At 40.4% G+C, this 22,121-nt stretch overlaps 4 gene segments (V, D, J or C); all 4 read right to left on the bottom strand.

Moving 5' to 3' along the window:
* Positions 1-1,348: 1,348 nt before the first annotated feature.
* Positions 1,349-2,329, bottom strand: LOC125615290. The segment is given in 2 exon segments: positions 1,349-1,899; positions 2,098-2,329. Coding segments are annotated over 2 exon segments (486 nt in total).
* A 1,263-nt stretch (positions 2,330-3,592) lies between these two features.
* LOC125615300 lies at positions 3,593-4,208 on the bottom strand. The segment is given in 2 exon segments: positions 3,593-3,924; positions 4,053-4,208. Coding segments are annotated over 2 exon segments (345 nt in total).
* Positions 4,209-7,946: 3,738 nt separating this feature from the next.
* On the bottom strand, positions 7,947-9,007 carry LOC125615291. The segment is given in 2 exon segments: positions 7,947-8,626; positions 8,754-9,007. Coding segments are annotated over 2 exon segments (453 nt in total).
* Positions 9,008-17,853: 8,846 nt separating this feature from the next.
* Positions 17,854-19,248, bottom strand: LOC125615294. The segment is given in 2 exon segments: positions 17,854-18,899; positions 19,093-19,248. Coding segments are annotated over 2 exon segments (441 nt in total).
* Between the last annotated feature and the right edge of the window lie 2,873 nt (positions 19,249-22,121).

Here is a 22,121-nt window from a genome sequence, read left to right on the forward strand (position 1 = left end):
ACAAAAAAAAAAAAAAAAGGTGAAATAAGTGATTTGTGAGGCCAGCAGATTTTTGGAAAGAACTATTCAATAGCACTGCCTATTTTAAACCTCTACACTTTGCAGCTAAGGAAACAGATGTTCAAAGAAGTTAATTGCCTTAAAGTCACATTGGTTGTTTATGTAATGATCTCTAAAATTTCAGTTCAGTGTTCTTTCTGCCTGATATTCTGTACTAGATACCACTATAGCCCACTGAATATGACATCTATAAAGGCAGGAATATTGTTACCTAATGATTTTCTAACACCTACCATAGAAACTAAGCATCTTTCAAATTAATTATACCTTGATGAATATTTTACACTTAAGTTTCCAGACTGGAATATACAGGGTGATACATAAATCATGTGAAAAAACAGATGTAGTTTAATAAAATGTTAAGTCAGATTTGTCTGTCTTATGGATTTGTTTATAGATACAAATAATTTTTGTAACTAATAATTTGACATTTTAAATTTAGATAAATTTATATTATGAAATAAATGGTGAATTTGCATATTTTGATATGAATATCCATTAAATATTCATAAAAGTCTTTAAAATTCATTAAAGTCTTTACATGTTCGAACAGAACATTTGTCTTCTACCCCAGAGGGCCTAGCATTCATAGATCTCCCATTTTTTTAGGTAAGCAAGAAATCTTGTTCTTATTATGATATTTGAGTTTTAAATGATGACAATCAAATTCAGAGGTTTTTGAAAACATGTGTGGAGAAAAAGAAATAAAATGGTGCTGGCTGCTATGACAGCTGTCATTCTGGCCTTGATCTCTTCTCATGTTCAAACTGGCAGTAATCTGAAGAGAAAGGATGAAGACAAGAGAATCCACAGGTCAGGTCAATTTTTCAACTAATCATCTCCTTTTGTAGGCAGCAATAAAGTTAGATGCTTTTACACAATCATAATCATATCACAAAAGAGAGAAGCTAGAGAGTGGTAACTTTGGGAACATTTTAAGTCTACTCTGTAGAAAAGGGTGCTAGTATATTATGGGAAAAGTTCTAACTTAATTTAGTCTACTTGATTGATTATCAACTTATTCTACTTGATTAATTATTTTTGAGAAAAAAATATACTAAGAAAATTTCTCCAGAAAAAAAGGAAAGGCATTTGTTTTACAAGTGGGTTAAACTTTCTACATACTAATGAATGTATAAATGCATTTATGATTTTAAAAATTTAACAACTCATCAATAAAATGTCTCAAATCCAAATCATACATTTGGCATAAAGGTAATTTGAAAACTTTTTCAACTCAATAAAACCAATATAAGATTAATAAGGTCTCATTAAATTGTATTTTGAAAATATTTTTTGTATGTGCTATAAAACATGATGTTCTATCTGAATCTATCACATAGAACAGGAGCTACAAATCCTTCTCACAAGTGAACATCTGGACATTCTACATGAACTGCACTCAGGTTTCCTTGCCAAATCTCCACCTGTGCTGACACAGCCCCTGCTCCTCCCTGTCTGTGGTGGGGTCTCCCCCCAGAGGCCCTAGCTCTTCTTGAGGTTTTTGTGGGACTCCCACAGGCAGCCTTCTCACTGTGGCCTCTCTCAGGGCACAGAAATACACTGCTGCATCCATGAGCTGTGAGGCTGTGATGATGAGCTGGATGGAACTGGATGCCTTCTGGAAATTGAGGGAATAGCGACCCTCTGTTGCATTTTGCTCATTGTAAGAGCCCTGACGAATAAGGAGAGTCAGTTCACCATTGAGTAGTTGTTTGTACCAGAATAAGTAATAAGTAGAATCACTGGTTTCATACACACAGTCCAAGGTCACAGCCTCCTTCTCCACCACAGAAATTGCAGTCTGAGCTTGAATTACCTTCTGGGCCATGCTGGTTCCTGCAGGAGAGAAGAAGAAATAGATTAATCCTTTATCTGGAACTATGAGAGTCAAAAAGATGAAGTGACTGAGGACCCAGTGCTCTGACCCATTGCCTTTGATTCATCCCTCAGAACCTCATCAGAAAACAAAGATTTTCTCTGCAGGACCTTAAGGGCTGAGGAGAGCCTGCGCCCTGTGCTTGTGCACATTCTTACCAAGATAGATGGAGGCGATGGCTGCTCCCAGCAGGCTGGTGGCCAGCATAGTGGTGCTCTTCCCCGAGAGAACTGTTGGGTTTTGTCCCAAATCCAGATCTTAATTCTGCATCTGGTGCTCAAGAGATACAAGCAAAGTTACTGGGCTATGCACTGCATCTGCTCCAACAGGAAATGCAGTTAGCAGATGTGGAGCAAGTTTGCCTGGGTCCTGTCACATGCTTCCTGTATAGTGGGAGATGCCTGACAGCTCTGAGCAGCTGCTTTATCTTATTATAATTTATTGGGTTGGATAATTTTCAGTATATTCTTTGATGTAAAATGGAAGACTTAAATTTATTATGAACTCTAGTCATGGGCTATCATGGTCATATGTCTTTTGGTCTTACATATGCCTTTTTATTCCTACAGATGGTAGTAAGGTAAAATGTAAAAACAGAGTTTGGACTCTCTAACAAGAAGGTATAACTTTTAGTCTCAATCTTTGTTCCTACCTTGCCAGTCATGGAATCTGGCAAAAATCACCAGAAATACTGTATTGTTAGTGAATAATTTCACATCATGTCTCCTGAGTCACAAACTGACACTGACCTCTTCATACATAGCCTCCCTCTATCAACATCTGCAAAAGAGAGATACATTTGTTGTAACTCAAGAAACTGCAAGGACCCATCGTTGTCAGCCAGAGTGTGTAGTTTACATTAGGTTTCAATGTCAGAGCCAGATGTGAAGTGTCCCCCAAAACCTCACATGTGAAACAATGCAAGAATGTTTACAGGAGAAATGATGGGGTGGTGAGAGCCTCAACCCAATCAGTGAATTAATCCCCTGATAGGGATTAACTGAGTGGCAACTGAAGGTGGGTAGTGTGCAGCTGGAGGAGGTGTGGCATTGGGGGTTTGGCATTGGGATATATATTTTGTTTCTGGTGAGTAGAGTCTCTCTCTGATTCCTAATCATGTGAGCCACTTCCTTCTGCCATATGTTCTGCCTTACATCAAGCACCAAGGAAAAGCACCAAGGAAAAAGACTGAGTCCTCTGAAACTGTGAGTACCCAAATAAATTTTTCCTTCTCTAAAATTGTTATGGTCAGATCTTTTAGTCACAGCAACAACAATAACAACAACAACAACAAAAAAAAAAACCTGAACAAAACACCTTCCAGTACTGATCAGTCCTTCCTCGTCCTCTGTTGGTATTCAGGGCTTACTTTTTTCCTGATAAAATTAGAATAAAAAGAATCATTTGGAGTCAATGATCAAAATCCTTCAAGTCAAGTGAGGATATAGAAGGCACCTACAGTGAGGATGAGCCTGAGGACATGGAGCCAAGATGGGCAGAGCTGAGCCTGGCTTTGCTGTTCCCTTTCCATATCTCATGACTATTCCAAAATGCTTCCAAAAACCCCCACAAATCTGAACAGACTTTTTTCTGACCGCATGGAGAATGTGAAACCACCAAGTCCACCCATGGAGAGGGCTTCTGGGAAGCAGCCCTGGCAGGGTTTGCGTCAGGGCTGCAGGTGCCTGCTGATCACTGTGCATCTGTAGCACAGAAGTAAGTAGCAGCGTCTGCAGCCTGGGAAGCCGTGATGGACAGGACGCTTCTTTGGGTGGAGGTGTCCAGGGTGGCTGTTAGTCTTCCACTGTGTTTTTCTCTCTCATTTGAACGTATTAAGATCACCAAAGCAGGACCTTTACCTGAATCCTGTCTATACCACTGCAGAGTGGTAGTACTACTTTTGTAACTGCAGTTCATGGTGGCATTTTCACCCTCCTGGATGGTCAGGACCCGAGGGCTCCCTTCTTCTTGTTGGCTGTTCACTCCTAGTCAGAAATGAGGCCAGAGACCAGAAGTCACTACTGAACTTTCAAATCCTATTCCCCAAATCACAGGAAGATTTTACCTCCAAATCTGGTCTCCCTATTCCCATCTCCACCAGCCCCTCACTCACTGGCCAACTGAAGCCACAGAGTCACCAAACACACTCCCAGGAGTTTCTGCATATTCCTTCCTTATTGGGGTCACAGGAGGCACAGCTCTGGCACCTAAAAAGGAGCCAAGTCCCTCAGTCAGAAGAGTTCTCATTATTGAACATTTATCTAGTCTTCCAGTCCCCTCCCGGAGTCTCGATTTTACCCAGTCAGCAGCAAACTCAATCCTTTGCTTTGAACACACATTCAAACAAGCAAGCAAGCAAGGGCACATGTGTGCGCACACACTCGCATGCGCGCGCGCACACACACACACACAGAGATTGAAAGTAGATCTAAGAAGAGGGAGACACTGACATCTGGTGGTGGCAACATCATCCCTCTGATGGAATGTGCTCTGGATGGTGAAGTGTGCAGAACTGACACAGAAGGAACCTGAAATATGGTCCATTCTCTGCCTACATAGAATTCTGGTTCTGGCTTAGAGTAAAAGCAGATACAGTTGTTTCTGGTAAGAACTCAATGAAGGAAGGATGTCAGCACCCAGAAACTACTGGATACCTTTGAGAAGAACTGTTAAGTTTGCCACTCTTACAATTTCTACACATGTATCTTCAAGATGATGTGACTTTTTTTTGCCTAATGTTGGAATGAAAGTATATATGACAGACTTTTTATTTTGTGAGAAATTAAGTGGACTGTGATTTGATTAAATTAAAAGGGAACAAATTAGTGAATACCAGGTTTGCCTGGAAATCCCCAATAGGTTCAGGGAACTGGGCTCAAGCCCCTAAGAATGAAGCTTGCTATGCCTAGACTGATACCTGGAAACTGTGACTCCTCAAATAAACTTTTCCTCCCCTGAAATGGTTCTTTGTCAGATCTTTAAGCCACAGCATGAAAAAGATAACTAAAACATTTGCATTTATCATAATTATACACATTCATGTGTCTAACAAGATCTGCACTATTACATTAAAAATATAGTACATAACTTTCAACGTGAGGTACTCCATATTTATATGTTTCCTTCATAAATGCTGCTGTCAGCTGCTAAAATCAAACACAATGAGGCATCAGTTGCTACAGTGTCTTGAGTTAGCTGAGCTTATTAAATACCTCAAATACAAAAAAGACACTTCAGCATAATTATGTAGAAATTAAACCATTTACTTAAAGACTAAAGAATGTTACATTCTAACTGCTAGTCCACCATCCCTTATCCCTGGTATGAACAATGATAAGGTCTACCAGATACTTTGGGGAAAGCATGTTCAGCTTACTCTCTGTAAAGAAGTTGTGTTCATACACTAGAGTCACCTGGCTTGTCAGAACAAAGGTTATTAGTTTTATAAAACCTACAAAACTCAAAATTACCAAAGAAAACAAAGCAAGCACATTAGCTTTCATTGTGTTTTGTTGAAAATACAGAAAAGGGACTCAGTTTGAAAGGTATAATTTTTACTCTAAATACAACTTTTGAATTTTATCCACAGCTCTCAGAACAGGCCAGTCAGATGTGAATAGTTTAATAGTAATTAACAGAAAATTAAGTTCTTCTATACCCCATGTACAGGATCTCCTGGGGCTTTCAGCCAGCTGTTTCCTAGCTGCACAGAGGGCAGCTCAGCAACAGGACCACTGATGGTGACCAGGGAAGGAACGACACCACTCAAACACTATCACACTCACTTCCTCAACTATGAATTAGTGCTAAGTAACATTTTATCTTCTCTGGCTTAAGAACAATTTCCTTCTAATCAGTCCTACCTATTTTCATGGTAGTTATGAGTTGCTAAAATGTTTAACCAGAAGTCATAACATTAACATGATCTTTTGTAGAAATATTTTAATTGAAAATTTATCTTTATTTCATCACTCATTGTGTGAGCTTGGTATCCTTGACAAAGATCAGTTGAATGTACATTCATGGCCTTATATCTGGGCTCTGTTCTGTTCCATTATTTTGTGAGATATATATATATATATATATATATATATATATATATATATATATATATGACAGAATCACACTGCTTTAATCACTGAAGATTTTAATATATTCAGAATTCAAGAGGTGTTCTACCTTCAGGTTTGTTCTACTTTCTTAAAATGGTCTTAGTTCTTCAGGGTCCTTTTTGCTCAACTCACCAATCATCAGAGGGATGAGATATTGCAATTAGATTTTACCTCACATCTATGAAGATGGCTACCATCAAAAAACAAAAGACAATCAAATAGTGGTGAGAATATGGAGAAACTGGAACCCTTGAACATGGTTGTGGGAATGCAAAATGTTGCATTCAGTAGGGTAAGCAGTGTGGATCTTCCTCAAAAATTTACAAATATAACTACTGTATGATCCAACAATCCCACTTCTGGGTATTTATCCAAAATAATTGAAATTGGTATCTCAGTGAGATATTTTCACTCCTTTGGGTGTTGCAGTACTATTCACAATGATCAAGATGTGGAAAGAACCTAATATCAGTCAGTAGATAAATGGGAAAACAAAATGTGGCATATGCATAAATGAAATATTATTCAGCCTTTAAAAATATGGTGACCTTGCCATGTGAACCTTGTGAACATGATACTAAGTGAAATAATGCAGTCATAGAAGGTCAAATACTGCATGATTACACTTAGATGAAGTATCAAAACTAGTCAAACTCAAAGCAGAGTAGAATGGTGGTTGCCAGGGACTATGGGAAGGTAATATGGAGAGATGCTGGTCCAGGAGAACCAAGTTTCAGTCATGATAAAAAAGCTCAAGAGATCTGTTGTACAATATTTTGCCCCTAGTTACACACACTGAATTGTGATCTTATAGTTAAAAAAAAAAGTAGAACTTAAGTGTTTTCACCAAAATTTTAAAAATAGTCATGTCCCTGAAAAGTGTAGACCTGATTGAAATAAAGGACAATGAAAGTACAAATGTTGTGTCAGGAATCTCCAAATAGAAATGAAAAGGGGTACAGAAGTAAAACTAGAAGAAGTGACACACCAAAAATAAATAAATAAATAAATAAATAAAAAATAAACCAACTTGATGATGTCTGTAGCCAGATGTTGAGAGCCACAGCGGAAGGGGCCCCAGCAAACTTCCAGCTGCCGGCTGATGATTGGCTCACAGTGGCCCCAGCAACATCTAGCTGATTGGCTCCTCGGCCCCAGCAACATCTAGCTGATTGGCTCCTCTGCGGTGATGCTCATTGGACTGTTTCCCTGCCCTTTCAGACCACGGAGCTGCTCATTGGGGGACTTTTTTCCAAAACGCCCACGTGACCCNTAAAACTAAATATTCAAGGACATGAATTTAATGGGCTACTGGATACAGGTGCAGACCTTAGCATCATCTCTCGTCAAGAATGGCCAAAACATTGGCCATTACAACAAGCCACTCAAACGCTTCGAGGCCTAGGAGTGGCAACTAATCCCCGTACGGGCCACCAAATGCCGCAGTCTGGCTGGGCACAATCAGGAGCCACTTGTCAAAAGAAACTAACTTTATTTTTAGAACCACACACGCCAAACAAAACAGCCTCTCAGGAAAAATCCTCAGAGCCTCAACTGCCACCACCGGCTTTCCACAAGCCCTCTCTCCCCCACACAAGCCTCTCTCCACCTCCCACAATCCTCCTGCTCTTGAGGCCAATTGGCTGGGTCACGTGGGCGGAGCCAAAAAAGTCCCCCAATGAGCAGCTCCGTGGTCTGAAAGGGCAGGGAAACAGTCCAATGAGCATCACCGCAGAGGAGCCAATCAGCTAGATGTTGCTGGGGCCGAGGAGCCAATCAGCTAGATGTTGCTGGGGCCACTGTGAGCCAATCATCAGCCGGCAGCTGGAAGTTTGCTGGGGCCCCTTCCGCTGTGGCTCTCAACAGCCAGACACTAACTGTCCTTTGAGGCAATGCTAACCATTACAGTGGATGCTAGAAGTGACTTTTTAAAATAAAAGTTCTGCTGCCTTTTTAATTTTAGAGGCCTTATAGCTATGCTGTACGTTCTTCAGAGTGCAGGTGTGAGGTGGGAGTTGGAGCATGAAGTTGTGGGGAACAACGGTCCCTCCTGGAGAAATTCATCACAAGACTTTTATCTGGGACTCAGCCAGTCTGACGGTGGCAGGACACAGACATGGAGGAAACTATTCAGGTGATAAACATTCCCAAGGGCTCAGTCCACCCTGTTATCTTGGGCTGCACAGAAATTGAAAACTCCCCAGGTTGAGCCTGTGTGTCACAGAAAGTCCCTGTGTCAGGAGGTTTGTGCTCAGTTCCCCCTGCAGCCCAGGCACTGTGCCACCCAGAGCACAGAAGTACTCAGCTGAGTCGCACCAATGGGCTGAGGGCTTCCTCAGGTGGAAGGAGGTTTCATTCTTCCTAAGTTCAGCCTGGAAACCATTGATGCCTGTCACCAGGGTGGCCCCTGACATGTACTTCAGGAGGAGCTGGAGGCCTTGGCTGGGGCGTTGCTGGTACCAGAAGAGATAGGGTGATACAGAAGATGAGTAGCTGCACCTCAGCTGCAGAGGGGCTCCTTCAGAGACCAGGACGTGGCGGTCAGGCTGGGTCACTGACTGGGCTTCGCTTCCTCCTGCAACATTGATGCTGAGTAAGGAAAAGCAGCGCAGAGCTGGCTGTGGAGAAGACGCGTCTCTCTCCAGTTCCAATCAAAACACGGTCACTTTGGTGGGAGGGGAGAGGGAACAGCATGTACTCACGCAGGGTGAAAACCATCGCGAGCATCGGCACGAGCAGCAGGAGCATGGCTGGTGGGGAAAGCTACAGGGATCCGCGGGTGGGAAGGTCGCGGTGGCTGAGCCTCTGGGGCACTGAGTGGAGAGGAGGCGCTGCACGAGTCCCTTGCTTGGACAAATCTCACAAATGGTTAGAAAGAGGCTTTCCTTTAAGCAGTGTGGATGCTCTCTGGTCCCTTGTTCTAGTGACAGGACCCTTAACCACACATCAGTGAGGAAGCATCAGGGAGGCGGGGTTCCGTGGATGAAGAGGATGCTCAGTGAGAACTGACGCCTCCGTGTGCAACATCGCCCTCTGGAGGCCAGAGGCGGGACCGGGGATCTAGACAGGCTGTGCCCATCCCATGTCAAGGTGTGATGTGCCAACTTTGATGAAATGTGCATGTCCCTTTCAGAATCTGTGATGATGTCACCTTCTGCAGTACATGATATTAATCTTAAAGTACATGAGAAGTGGTAGTTATGTAACAGGAGAAGAGAACAACAATTTAACTGAAAATTAGTCACAGAAGATTGTATTCTAGAAGATTGTATTCTAGACTCTGAACACAGAGTCCTTAGTATTTTGCAAAGCCATTCCTCAGACAGAGTGGGTAAGAACCAGTGGCCTTAGGCTGAGGCAAGTCTTCATATGGCCACGTGCTGCTACAGGTAAGCATCAGAGTGAAGAAAACAAATTATTTATTTGTTGCTAAAGCAAAAAAGCAAAATAAACAAGAGACTCATACTAAATCTCAGCCTGGATCACATGTCATCAACTAATCAATCTACCCAAACTAATAAAAGCACAATTTTCTTTTTCAGAAAGTATGAAGACTCCTTGGTTTCAGGTCAAAAAATCTGACATTTGTTATGTCTATGAAAAAATCATTTAAGTACCACATGATTAATAAAAGAAAGTGAGAGTCCTGCTGTCATTGTCAATGTTTGGAACAGACTTGTATATTATGCACAATTATGGGAACATCACACTAAAGGGGAGACTAACAGAAACCCACCTACAGAGACACTTAAGTAGAATGATAAGGATTAGGAAGATATGGCATAAATACCTGATTCTGGAAATAATTAAAAATAGACACCCCCCCAAAAAAAAGGTAGCAAATATTCATGAAAATAAGACAGGAGAGAGTACAACCAGCAGACCAGAAATAAAAGGAAATTTGGGCAGTTACAGAAGACAAAGGAGAGGTTTTTCTCACCTGAGTCAAGCATGCCATGAGCCCATACAGGTGAGAAGCATGCCAAACAAATGAGAGCAGTCTGCTCTGTGACCTAATAATAATAAAACTCTTCCCTGACCAACTTATTGTAACATAAATTCCATTGGAACCTAAAAGTGAAATAAGGAGAGAATCGCCAGTGAAATCAGAATCTAACCAATAAGAATCCTTTTCCAAAGTCTGAAGAACTCCTTTCTGAACACTATACCTGTCCATACCAGCCTGAAACCACTTCTCCCTTGGGTTCTAATCTGTGTCACCATCCTGCATATAGTTTCTTCCATTTAAGACCAAATCATATAATCAGTTTGAAATTTTAAATATTTCTAGAATGTGCTTCTGATTAAAATTTTCTAAGTACGTATATTTATCTCTTATCTCTCCAAAATTCTGACTGAAATAAAATTTAGAAAAATAAACAGGATAGGAAATTAGTAACACAGAGGAGTCCAGTGTTGCAGCAACTCCCCACTAGTGAACTAAAATAGAGGGTCTGAGGCAAACTGAAAATAGAGAATTAACAAAGGCAATGGAGGGGGGTGATGTCAAGCATAGTGTGGTTCAGGGGGGAGGAAAAGCACTCCTCCAACAAGCTAAAAGACATTCTGGTCAACATATCAACAATCAGAACAAAAAATAAACAGTAAAGCTGAGCTATGTGTGCTAGAGAGAGAGTACTTGACTCTCCAGTTGGGGGAGAACCGTCAATCTCCATCAAATGTAGTTGAGCCTTATTGGGTTGATAGGATTGCAAATTAGTATAATTGCTCTGGAAAGTATTACAGGTACTTCTCAAGACTAGGAATGGAACCACCACAGCTATTCAACTCCTTAGTATTTATCTAGCAGAGGTGGTCAGAGTGGGGCAGCAACTGCTAGCTTGAAGGGACTTGGTGATTGTACTTCCCAAGTCAGCAGTCTAGGAATTCCTGGAGTTTACGTTTTTTTCCCTCAGAAATCATTCTCTTTTATTCTAGATTTTTTCCTCTCCCCCTTTTTTTTCCTTTTTTGCCTTGTACTTGTTTTATTTTCATTTTCAGTATCCAAGACCAAATCTCCATTTAGGCTCTCATTTTCACTGGATTGTAGGTGCCCATAATGACAGCCAATCTGATCATAGAAGAGACTCCTGGACTCACACTATGGAGGAACTGAGTGAGTACACTCTACCAGTCTGAAGAGTAGTGAAGAAAAAAAAAAGCATGCTTCTATTTGAAATTGGCAGCCTGGTCTTTGGGATAAATACTATGGCTGGCATGGGGTAGAGGAGTGGTGCAAATCAAGATTGGATGGAAAGTCCCACCTCCCCCAAACCCAGAATTGGCTTCCCCATACCTCTCCACAGCACACAAACAGGGACTCTCAGAGTGAGAGGAACAATTCAACATAGATTGCTCTACACACAAAGCAGATGAAGGAAGTAGACAGCTAATCTAACAGATTTACACTCTTACCCCCAGAAACAATAAAGCCATTTTGAGAGTATAACGTTATTAATCTCCATACTCCCCAACTTTCTCTAGCAGTGGTGGCCAGGCAATGAGGGAACCTAATTCAGCATATGCACTCACCTAACAAATTTGGCCAATTTGGGTGAAAGCTGAAAACAGCAAAGGATACAAGACTTAAAAAGACATTCTGACCATTGGCAGCTTCTAAAATTGCAACACCAGATAAAAGGACTTCGTTTTGAAAATTTCAGCAATTTGAACATCGGTATGACAACTATTGCATTAAGTGACTCATATTAACTAATACTTAGCATCTCTTATATACAACTATTACACTTTGGTCTCATCTTCTGCACCTAGCTTACTCACAGAACTAGAAATAAACAGTCCTAATACTCATGTGAAAAATAAAAGCCCCAGAATAATCAAAGCAGTGAACAATAAGAGCAATGCTGGAGACATTACATTATTTGATCTCAAATTATACTACAGAACTATAGTAACAAAAGTAGCATGGAATTGGTGTCAAAACAAACATGAAGGTCAATGGAATAGGATAAAAGACACAGAAAAGGAAAACTCCACATAGATACAGTCATCTGAATCTTGATAAAGATGCCAAAAACATACATTGGAGAAATGATAGCCTTTTAAACACATGGTTCTAGGAAAACTGGATGCCCATACATAGAAAAATGATAAATGCCTATCTCTCAGCCTGCACAGAAAATCAACTCCAAGTGGATCAAAAACCTAAGAACTAGACCACACTCTCTGCAACTGCTAGAAGAAAAGATAGCATCAATACTCTGACATATTGGCACAGGCATAGGTTTCCTTGATAAGACTCCTAAAACCAAGAATCTATAGTGGGATGGAATAAAATTTAAAACCTCCTGTACAGCAACAGAAACAAGTGTGTGAGTAAAGAGTCTACAGAATGAGAGGAAATCTTTGCCATCTAGTCTTTGATAGAGGGTTGATATCCAGAATAGGTAGAGAACTAAAAAAGAATGACACCAGAAAAACAAATAACCAATCAATAAATGGGAAAATGAGCTAATCATACACTTCTCAAAAGGAGAAATACAAATGAACAACAAATACATTAAAAGAAAATGCTCAACATACCTAGAAATCAGACAAATACAAGTCAAACTACATTGAAATTTCATCTCACTCCAGTTAAAATGGCAATCATCAAGAAGACAAATAACAATAAATGCTGATGACAATACAGGAAAAAAAGGCACACTTATACATTGCTGGTAGGATTGCAAATTAGTGTAATTGCTCTGGAAAGTATTACAGGTACTTCTCAAGACTACGAATGGAACCACCACAGCTATTCAACTCCTTAGTATTTATCTAAAAGAACAAAAGTCAGCATATTGTAGCAATGTGTGAATACCAGTGCCTATCACAGTGTAATTCACAATGGCTCAAGTTATGAGACAGGCTTAGGTGCCTGTCAACAGATAAATGTATAAAGAAAATGTGGTCTATGCACTCAATTGAGTTTTTTCTCAGTCATAAAAGAGAATGAATTTATGTCAGTTGCTGGTATATAGATGGAGCTAGACAACAAAATGGTAACTGAAATAAGTCAGACTCAGAAAGTTGGAGGTCAAATATTTTCACTCATATTTAGAATCCAGAGTGAAAAAAGGGATATTACAAAAATAGAAGGAGACCAATAAAATAGAAGAAATGGATCAGGAGAGAGGAAGGAGGGGAGAATGTTGGGAATACAGGGGAATTAAATCAAACAAATTATGCTATGTCTATGTGCAAAAATGCCACAATGAATCCCAATTTTGTACATAATTATAATGTACTATTTTAAAAAAAAATAGTTAACAATAAGAAACCAGTAAGTAGAAGAGTGTTCCAGGAGAGAGGTTGGAAGGGAAAGGGCTGGTCCTGGGGAATGAGGTTTTTCAAAGTACATTATGTATATGCTTAAAAATGTCACAATGAATCCCATTATAAGGTATAATTATAAAGAACCAATAAAATCATTAAATAGGTGAAACTTTGGTGGCCAGGAGTGGACACACAACCCTGCACTGAATTCAGTTCTTCAGTGATGTGTCTAGAAAGTCCACTAGTTTCAGAATTGGATTTCAGCATCTACACTTCACAGGAAGCATGGGCCCCAGAGAAAGAAGTTCGTCCAGGGGAGACTGAAGATGTGACCTGGATGCAGTGTGGAACATAAAGCCCAGAGCCACTGCAAGACTGCATGGGGTGAGGAAACATCAGAAGCCTCCAAAAGCATACAGGGCAGAGAGATGCACTCATTTCCTGCCTGGGAAGGTGCTCTGTTGTACAAGGCTGGGGGATGCAAAGGGCAATGTTCAAACAGGGATATCACAGGGACAGTGGGTGAGGAATAGTACAATTGCATAGCCCCTATGAAGCAACTCAAGGGGAACGGAAAGATAAGTGTCCTTGGAGGGATTCAATCTCTCAGCAATTTATCTCAAGGAGCATAGTGTGGGGAATTCGTACACATGTGTAGGGTTCCTTCCTTCTTTGCTTATTCTCTGCCATTATTTCCTTTTTCCCTTACTGCTCAGAATCCAACTGAAACAAAGGAACAAACAAAACGTGAGTAATTCCAACTCCAACTCCAGATGAAGTCAGCATTTGATTACTACTCAGTGGCAGAAAATCTGTTTGATCTTTATCAAGGCAAGGAGGAACATTTTGTACATCCAGGGCATGGTGAAGCCTGGAATCTCACCTGCTTTGGAGGCTGGGGCAGCAGGATTTCTTGAGCCCACAGCCTGGGCAAGTTAATGACCACCCCCCTTCAAAAAATTGTATATGGCCCATATACAAAATCCATACATGTTTCCTTTTAAAATCATTTTAATTTGGAAATTACATATTTAAGGAGCTAAAGATATTTGCTTGTTGAAGTGCAGAGAGTATTTTTTCCCAATATTTCTATGAGATTATCATGAAATTAAGAAACCAATTGAAGTATAATGTTGAAGTGTTAAGTCATAACTCTCCTTTGGTTCAAAGTAAAAATGAACAAAATTAATACATAAAAAAATTTAAAGAAATAAACAGATGACTCTCGTTACATAATGGCAAGATAATTATAAGAGAAATGTATCAACATCGTAAAATGGAAAGCAGACAGGAGCCCACTGATGGTTGAAACAGAGAAAGGAAAAGCACCACCCAGAATGAGCCCTGTGAAGATCTCAGTGGGAATATGAGTGAAGGAGACCAGTTCCACCAGACCCTGGAGCAGCTCTGGGCTGAGAAAGAGTAGGTGTGCTGGAGGGCAGGAGGGAGGGACACAAAGGAACAGACTGAATGTGAGTGTGTGAAGGGGACAGCAGCTTCCCTCTGTGCCCTCCATCTGCTGCTGTGCTTGTGTGTGAGGAGCACAGTAGGTCAGTCCCACCCAGACACTCAGTTCCCACTAAATTGCAATGAGCCATCTGGGAAGGCTGAAGATTGCCACAGTCCGGCTGCAGCAAAATAACCGGGGTGGGGGGGTGGGGGGGGGTGACGAGCAACTTGTGTAGATTGATACAGCAGGAGTGGGAGCTGTTTATTGTAGGACAACAGAGGTATTTATACATTCCACACAGCTTATCTTAATTAACATAAACTCGATACAGCAGTCAACCAATAAGAAATCTCCACACTCAATGGCTCGCTGGCGCCACCTCACAAACCACTCCCCCTGACAAAATGCCAGGCGCCATCCTGACTTGTTTATAGACTTCTAACAGAAGATTTTCATGTGAGTAGTTGACAGACTTCATCCATCTTCAAACTGTCATTAGACACAGGGAAGAAAAGGAGCAACTGAACTGATCCTTGCCTGCACTTTCAACTTAATGAGAACCCTGTAACTGTGGGGTATATGTCCATTCACGTGCATGCCCACAGTCCATCCTGCCAGCCAACCCCACTCAAGAAGGCACCTTGTATGGAGCATGTGCACAAAGACATAGGGAATCCATGCTGATACCCAGCCCTTCATTCTTAAAGGTAAACAAAGAACAGAATAATGTTAGCCATTCCCAAGTGTGCTTGATGAGATCTATTCCTGCTTGTCTTTTATGCATGAAAGCCCAAAATTCTCACCTGATTATCAGAGACATTTCTGCCAGGGTAAAGTAACAGGCATAGTGTCATAAAATCATTCACAAAACAAACTGAGATAATAATATACTGGTTTCCTGGTCACTGCTTGTTATGGTTTAATGTGGTATCCCCCAAAAGCTCACATATGAGATAGTGCAAGAAAGTTTAGGGGAGAAATGATTGAGCTATAATATAGCCTTAACCTAATTAGTGAATTAATTCCTTGATAAGGATAACTGAGTGTTAACTGAAGTCGTAGGGTATGACTGGAGGAGGTGGGAATTGGATTGTAATTATGGGGTATATATTTTGTATCTGAAAAGTAGAGTCTCTCTCTGCTTTTCGATCACTATGTGAGCTACTTCCCTCTGTCTCACTCTTCCACCATGATATTCTGCTTCACCTGGAGCCCTGAGAAAGGGAGTCAGCCTTCAGTGGACTAAGACCTCTGAAACTGTGAGCCCTTAACTAAACTTTTCCTCCTCTACAATTGTTTTGGTTGAGTCCTTAAGTCACAGTGGAAAAAAGCTAACTAAAACACTATGCTTAAAAAAAGTCTGACTTAGTTTTAAGTAATAATCCCTTATATTTATTTAGATCTTTCCTATTAACAAATCCTTTGAGTTAAATTATTTCAATTCTTCAAGATTGATAAGACCATCCACAGATACCCTATTTAATGAATGATGAAAGTAAAAAAAAAAAAAAATTAGAATACGGAAATTAGAAAAGTCTCTCAGTAAGTGAATGCCACCAATGTTCCAGCAAATTTCCATGTTAACAGCAGACATTGTTGGTGTTCAGCCTAAATCCCCTTGTCCCAGGCTCTTGTAAACAATACTCAGATGCTGTGAGTGTTGACTACTCTTGGTTCAAAGGTGGTCTTTCCCCACAAAATTGACCTCTGCTACTAGAAGTCACCATTGCCCAATAGCATATACCTCTATTCCAGGAAAAACCACTGCCAATGACTTCAGTACTTTGTTTTTGCACAATATGTCAGTATTTCACCCCCTTACCTGAAGGTGAGAGGGATCAAATCTGCAGTACAATTCATGCCCCAGAGATACCAAAAGGATCATGCCAAATCGACATTACAACATCCATGTTTAACCATTCTCCATCTTAACCTGCTTTCCTCAACAAATTATGAACAAAATAATTTCAATTCATGCCCCCCATTTAAGAAACTCAACCTATCATAACATCCTGTTTCATTTAATTCTGAAAATAATTCTGAAGTAAATAATATAGCATAATATCTAATTCCTAATTAGTAACATAATAGATGTTCAAACCAGCTCTACCCAGGCTCTTTCCTGAGTGCCATTATGTCAGAGACATGCAAAAAGGTGGACCTGAAATTGAAGCATCTTGATTATAGCACGACTTTCTTCCTGTTATGGTGTAGGTGTGAGATGTCCTCCAAAAGTCCTGTGTTAATGCAGGAATATTCAGAGATTAAATATTAGATTATGAGAGTTGTGACCTAACCATTCCATCCTAATTTGAAAGAACTACTATACTGGGTGGTAACTCTGGCCCACTGAAGCATGGCTGGAGAAGCTGAGTAAGTAACTGGGGGTGTGTCCTTGGGCTTGTATCTTGTCCTCCTGGCTCCTCCCTTCCTCTCCCCCCACCCCCTCCTTCCTTGATTCTATGAACAGAGCAGCACTGTTTCACCTGCCCTTCCACCATGATGTTCTGCCTCATCTTGGGCCAAAGAGTAATGGAGTAATGGAGTTAGCTAATCATGAACTGATCCCCTGAAACTGTGAGCCAAATAAACTTTTCCTCTCTTAAGTTGTTCTTGTTAGGTATTTTGGTCACAGTAGCAAAAAGAAAAAAAATGCTTAACACACTGCTCTTCCTCACTACCTTCTAAGTCTTTCTTCCATGATTTAAAACATCTATCCAGTTATCAATTCTTCAGATGGAGAATTCAAAGCAAATTCTGATTGGGTTGCATCCATTTAGCAAATGACTATGTGAACAAAACTAAACATAAATCTTTTTTAAATTTTTTTTAGTTGTAGTTGGACACAACATCTTTATTTTATTTATTTTTATGTGGTGCTGAGAATCGAACCCAGGGCCTTGCACATGCTAGGCGAGTGCTCTACCTCTGAGCCACAACCCCAGCCCAAAAACATAAATCTTAATTCCCCATTTGCATGCTTCTCTAGCCCCCTAGACAACGTTACCAATGACAGAACTAACAACTTCAAGTTCATCTTTACAGTAAGTATGATTTTCATTTATTTTCTGTAATTCACCTTAATATCGATTACAAAGGTTTAGTGGCAAACAAAATCCATAGAGCCCTAGAGACATAGGAGGGTGACATCTATATGATCTTCAGTGTTTCCCAATCTCCTCACCAACATTTGCTGAAAGACTCAATACCTTGTCATCTATGACAGCTGATTCATGAAGGACTATGCTCTCCAGAATGAAGCCCCTTGTGTCTGAGACTCTTTTAGATCCTTTCTCATGGATCCATTTCCAGATATTAGGAGTCATTTTGTGCTCCCAGCCCTGGTGCAGTGGGGCTCTCTGTGGCTATGACTGCTGTTCCCCACCTCTCTGTACCTCTCCCCAGTGCACAGGCATCAAGGAACTCAGGGATTCTGAGTTCCACTTGGCCTTTATTCAGAAAGAGCAACATGGACTCTCCCTGACATTTGATCTCTGCAGTCATCTGAGCTTCTTGTTTCACCATCTCACCCTCTCACTCTAGTCCTTCCTCCTACCCATCCAATGTCCAGGAGCAACGTTACAACTGAGAATGGAAATGAGATGGGAGATCAGAACTAAAATAATTGGAGCTTAAAAACTTTCCCAAAGTGGTTTTTTTCATGAATCCTTTATTTGTGGGATTACACTCCTAATGCAATATTTACTACTCTTTAATTCCCATCACATTTAGAGCACAAAAGACTCTCTGCTCTGTGGTCTATGCTCTACCTCAGGCCTCCTGGGACAGTAGGTTTCTGTGCAGCTGCAGGTGCCTGGGGAGCACTGTGTGCTCACTGCACAGAAGTAGGTGGCTGAGTCACTGAGCTGGGAGCCTCTGATGTGCAGGAAAAGATGCCGTTTGGCTGTATCAAGCTGTGCTGTGAATCTTCCTTCACCTTTTTCACCATTGGAGAATATGGATATCAGCAACTTGGGACCTTTCCCAGAATACTGTCGGTACCACCTGAAGTTCTGAGAAGCACTGTCACTGTAAGTGCAGTTGAGAGAGGCCACAGCTCCCTCTGGAACACTGAGGGCTTCAGGACTCTGTTCCACTGCCTTCTGTTGGCTGTGCACCCCTGTGCAAAGACAATGGTCTAAGAAGGGTGGTTGGGTAGTGGACACTCTACAGGATTTAAATTACCCTTTCATGGGCCTCCCATCCTCCCCGAGTTAGAAGGTAAAGTCTTTCATGTTTCTTCTCATGGGCCTAGAATAGACAATAACTGCAAATATTGTTCTTTATGCTCCCACAGAAATGCCCAAACTCACAGCTCAGCTGAAGCCACAGGATCAGTAGTAAAACACCCAGGGATTTCATCTTTCTCTTCTCTCCTGGTTCATGAAGGAATCAGATGGTAAACCCTAAAGAGAGGGGAGGAGGCTCATTTAGATGTTTCTGATTCTTCTGCTTTAGAAAACATAAAAAGAATCTGTTCTTGCAATTAGAAAAAAAGAGGTGTTTTTACCATCCCTGCAACACCAACAAGCCCTTCCCCCTCCCACTCCCTACCCTCCTCCCCACCCCTCCAACACATACAGAGAAGCACCTGACAGCTTTCCTAGAGGTCCCTGAGAAGACAGTGCCATCTTATGGACTCATGATAGTCACCCTTCTTAACTGTAAACTATTTACACTAAAATTCTGCCACCTGAGTTATAATTAAAAATTTAAGAAACATTTGTTCCAAGTCAATGGGGAGGGGGCATGTATATGTGTATGTATTTTATATCCAAAGGCCATCTTTTCTGATTAAGAACAATTATTTCAAATGACTATTTATCTGCACTGAAAATCATTCCTAACAGTTCTATTATAGAAATCTGTGTGAGGGTCTTGCAATTCAAGCAGCATTTCATATTTCCCAATTCAAATTGAGGAACCCCTATACCACCCTCTCATCTCTAATTTTTAAAGTTACTTGTAATTCACCAGAGTTCTTTCAAAACAGAGTTGTTTAAAATCTGGTTTAACAAGCATGGCTTCAGCTCTCAGTCTGGACAATATTTTCTAACAAGGTCAAAAACTGGAGAAACTTGGACAATTTTATCCATTTAACACCAATGACACATTTGTGTCCAAACAGTGCTCACTTGGGTTCATGCAGGAGGGAGGGGGCTGCCTTCAACACCTAGGCTCTAAATAAAACCCAATGTTAGCCATTTCTTTGTCTAATTGCTCTTAAGCTCCTGTCTTGAATAAAGGCCTGGTATCTAGGGGTTGACCCTTGAAAGTTCTGGATCAGATCTCTTTCCCCCTTTGCATCTGCATCCTAACTAACCACCCAGCCAGATCTATCAGAGGATAACTAAGCCAGAAGCCCAGCAGGGGCTACAGAGAGACAAGCATATACAGCTCTCATTCCTCCCTTGTCCTGCAGCCTGCTTCATGAGGTTACTGAAGCTGGTGCCTGGAGAGCAGCAAAGCAACTGCCCCTTCTCTACTCGAGAGCCATGTAACCAGCATCCACCAACGATGGCCTGGTCAGAACCTTCCCATTACCACCAGCTGCATAGGAATCAGAACAAGAGGGAAGAAGCCAGTATCAAGGTCTTTTTCTCCAAGAGCATGTTATGCTTGACAAAAATAACAATAGCACTGCTTAGTAAATATGAAACCAAATTAGGAATGATAGAAGCACAAGACAGCAGCCACCTCAGACTTGAAAATATTTGAAGATGAAACCCAAGGCCTAGAAATCAGATGTGGGCCTGAGGCACAGTCTTTTAAGAAATTCACCTCTTTCTAAAGATCTGTCCCAAAATAATATAAATGGGTTAATACATCTAATGTGGTTGTAAATCCAAGGGCCACATCAGTGATGGCAAGATGACCGAATTCATCTAGCATCAGTTTTATTCTGAAAAAGCCTCTGTGCTTAAAGATGTCTGAAAGGAATGTGAAAATACTTTGGGTGCCTGCAGGATGGTGTTATGGCAATCAGTCAAAAAGGAAAACCATAGTTCTTTCCCTCATTTGTGTTAAGCAGACTTTATTTTATACAGTAATAAATTTTGTAGATTTGTTTTGTGAACCACAAGATACTGAAAACCTATTTCCTCTCCACAGGCAATTCATAAATTGAGATGAAAGCTACTATAAATGCTACTAATTTGGGGTCCATATGACATATGTAAGTTGACTATTAAAAAAAAAACAAGAATGAAGGTAAGAAATAGCCTAAGACACCTGTGGGATATTATCACATGTACCAATATAAGTATTTAAGTTATATAGGAATAAAGAAAAAAAACAAAATTCTGGCTTTTATTTATCTATGTAGTTACTTTTACCATGTTCATGATTTCTCTGTGGTTCCAAGCAAGGAAGTAGCTTCCTTGTGCCCTTCATTTCAGACTTGGAAGATTCCCTGTAGAATTTCTTGTAGGAAAGATTTTAAGTAAGAACACCCAAAGTCTTGGATGTTCTTGGACTATCTCAATTTCACTTTTACCTTTGAGAAATAGTTTTGTCGAATGTAAAACCAATGGTTGACTTTTTTTGTTTGTTTCAGCTTTCTCTTCCCACTGCCTCTGGTTTACATGATAGCTCACATGACATTGTCAATTTTGTTAAATATTCCCTACATGTGATTATCACTTCTCTCTTTCGACTTTCAAGATTCTCAATTTGTCCTTGTTTTTAATAGTTTAATTATAATATGTCTGAATGGGGATTTCTTTGCCATTATCCTCTCGGCACATGTTGAACTTACTAGATGTGTAAACTCATGTATTCCATCAAAGTTGAGGAGTTTTTTTGGTCTTTATTTCTTCACTTATTCTTCCTTCCACTTTAATTTTCCCCTACCCATCTCAGATTCCTATTATACTTAAGTCTATACAATGTGGAAATATCCCCCAGATGTCTTAGACTATTTTTTGCACTTTCATTTCTCTGTTCCTTTAACAGTATAATTTCAATTGATATATGTCCTAGTTTGAGGATTTTCTTTTGTGCTCAAATATCCTATTAAGTCCTTCTATTGAAATTGATTTTTGAAATAATTTCCCCTGCATAGCCATTTCTCTACCCTGATAGAGTTCTGGGTTATCTGGAATACAGACGAGCCAGTTCCATTAGTCCTTCAGGGAGCTACTGGACAGATCAAAGTTGTTGAGCACTATTCTTTGATAATAAGGCCCAGTGTGTTGCCACTAGTACCAGAAACCACAACAGAAATGTATGTTGACATGTAAAGATTATTATCTTAGATCCAATAATGGGAAAACATAGCAAAGGTATGTTAAAACACCACCAAGTTTTCCCAATAGGCTTTGTTATTTTTTCTTGATTGTTT

The sequence above is a fragment of the Marmota marmota genome, unplaced genomic scaffold, assembly GCF_001458135.2.
Source record: "Marmota marmota marmota unplaced genomic scaffold, marMar, whole genome shotgun sequence".
Lineage (NCBI taxonomy): Eukaryota > Metazoa > Chordata > Mammalia > Rodentia > Sciuridae > Marmota > Marmota marmota.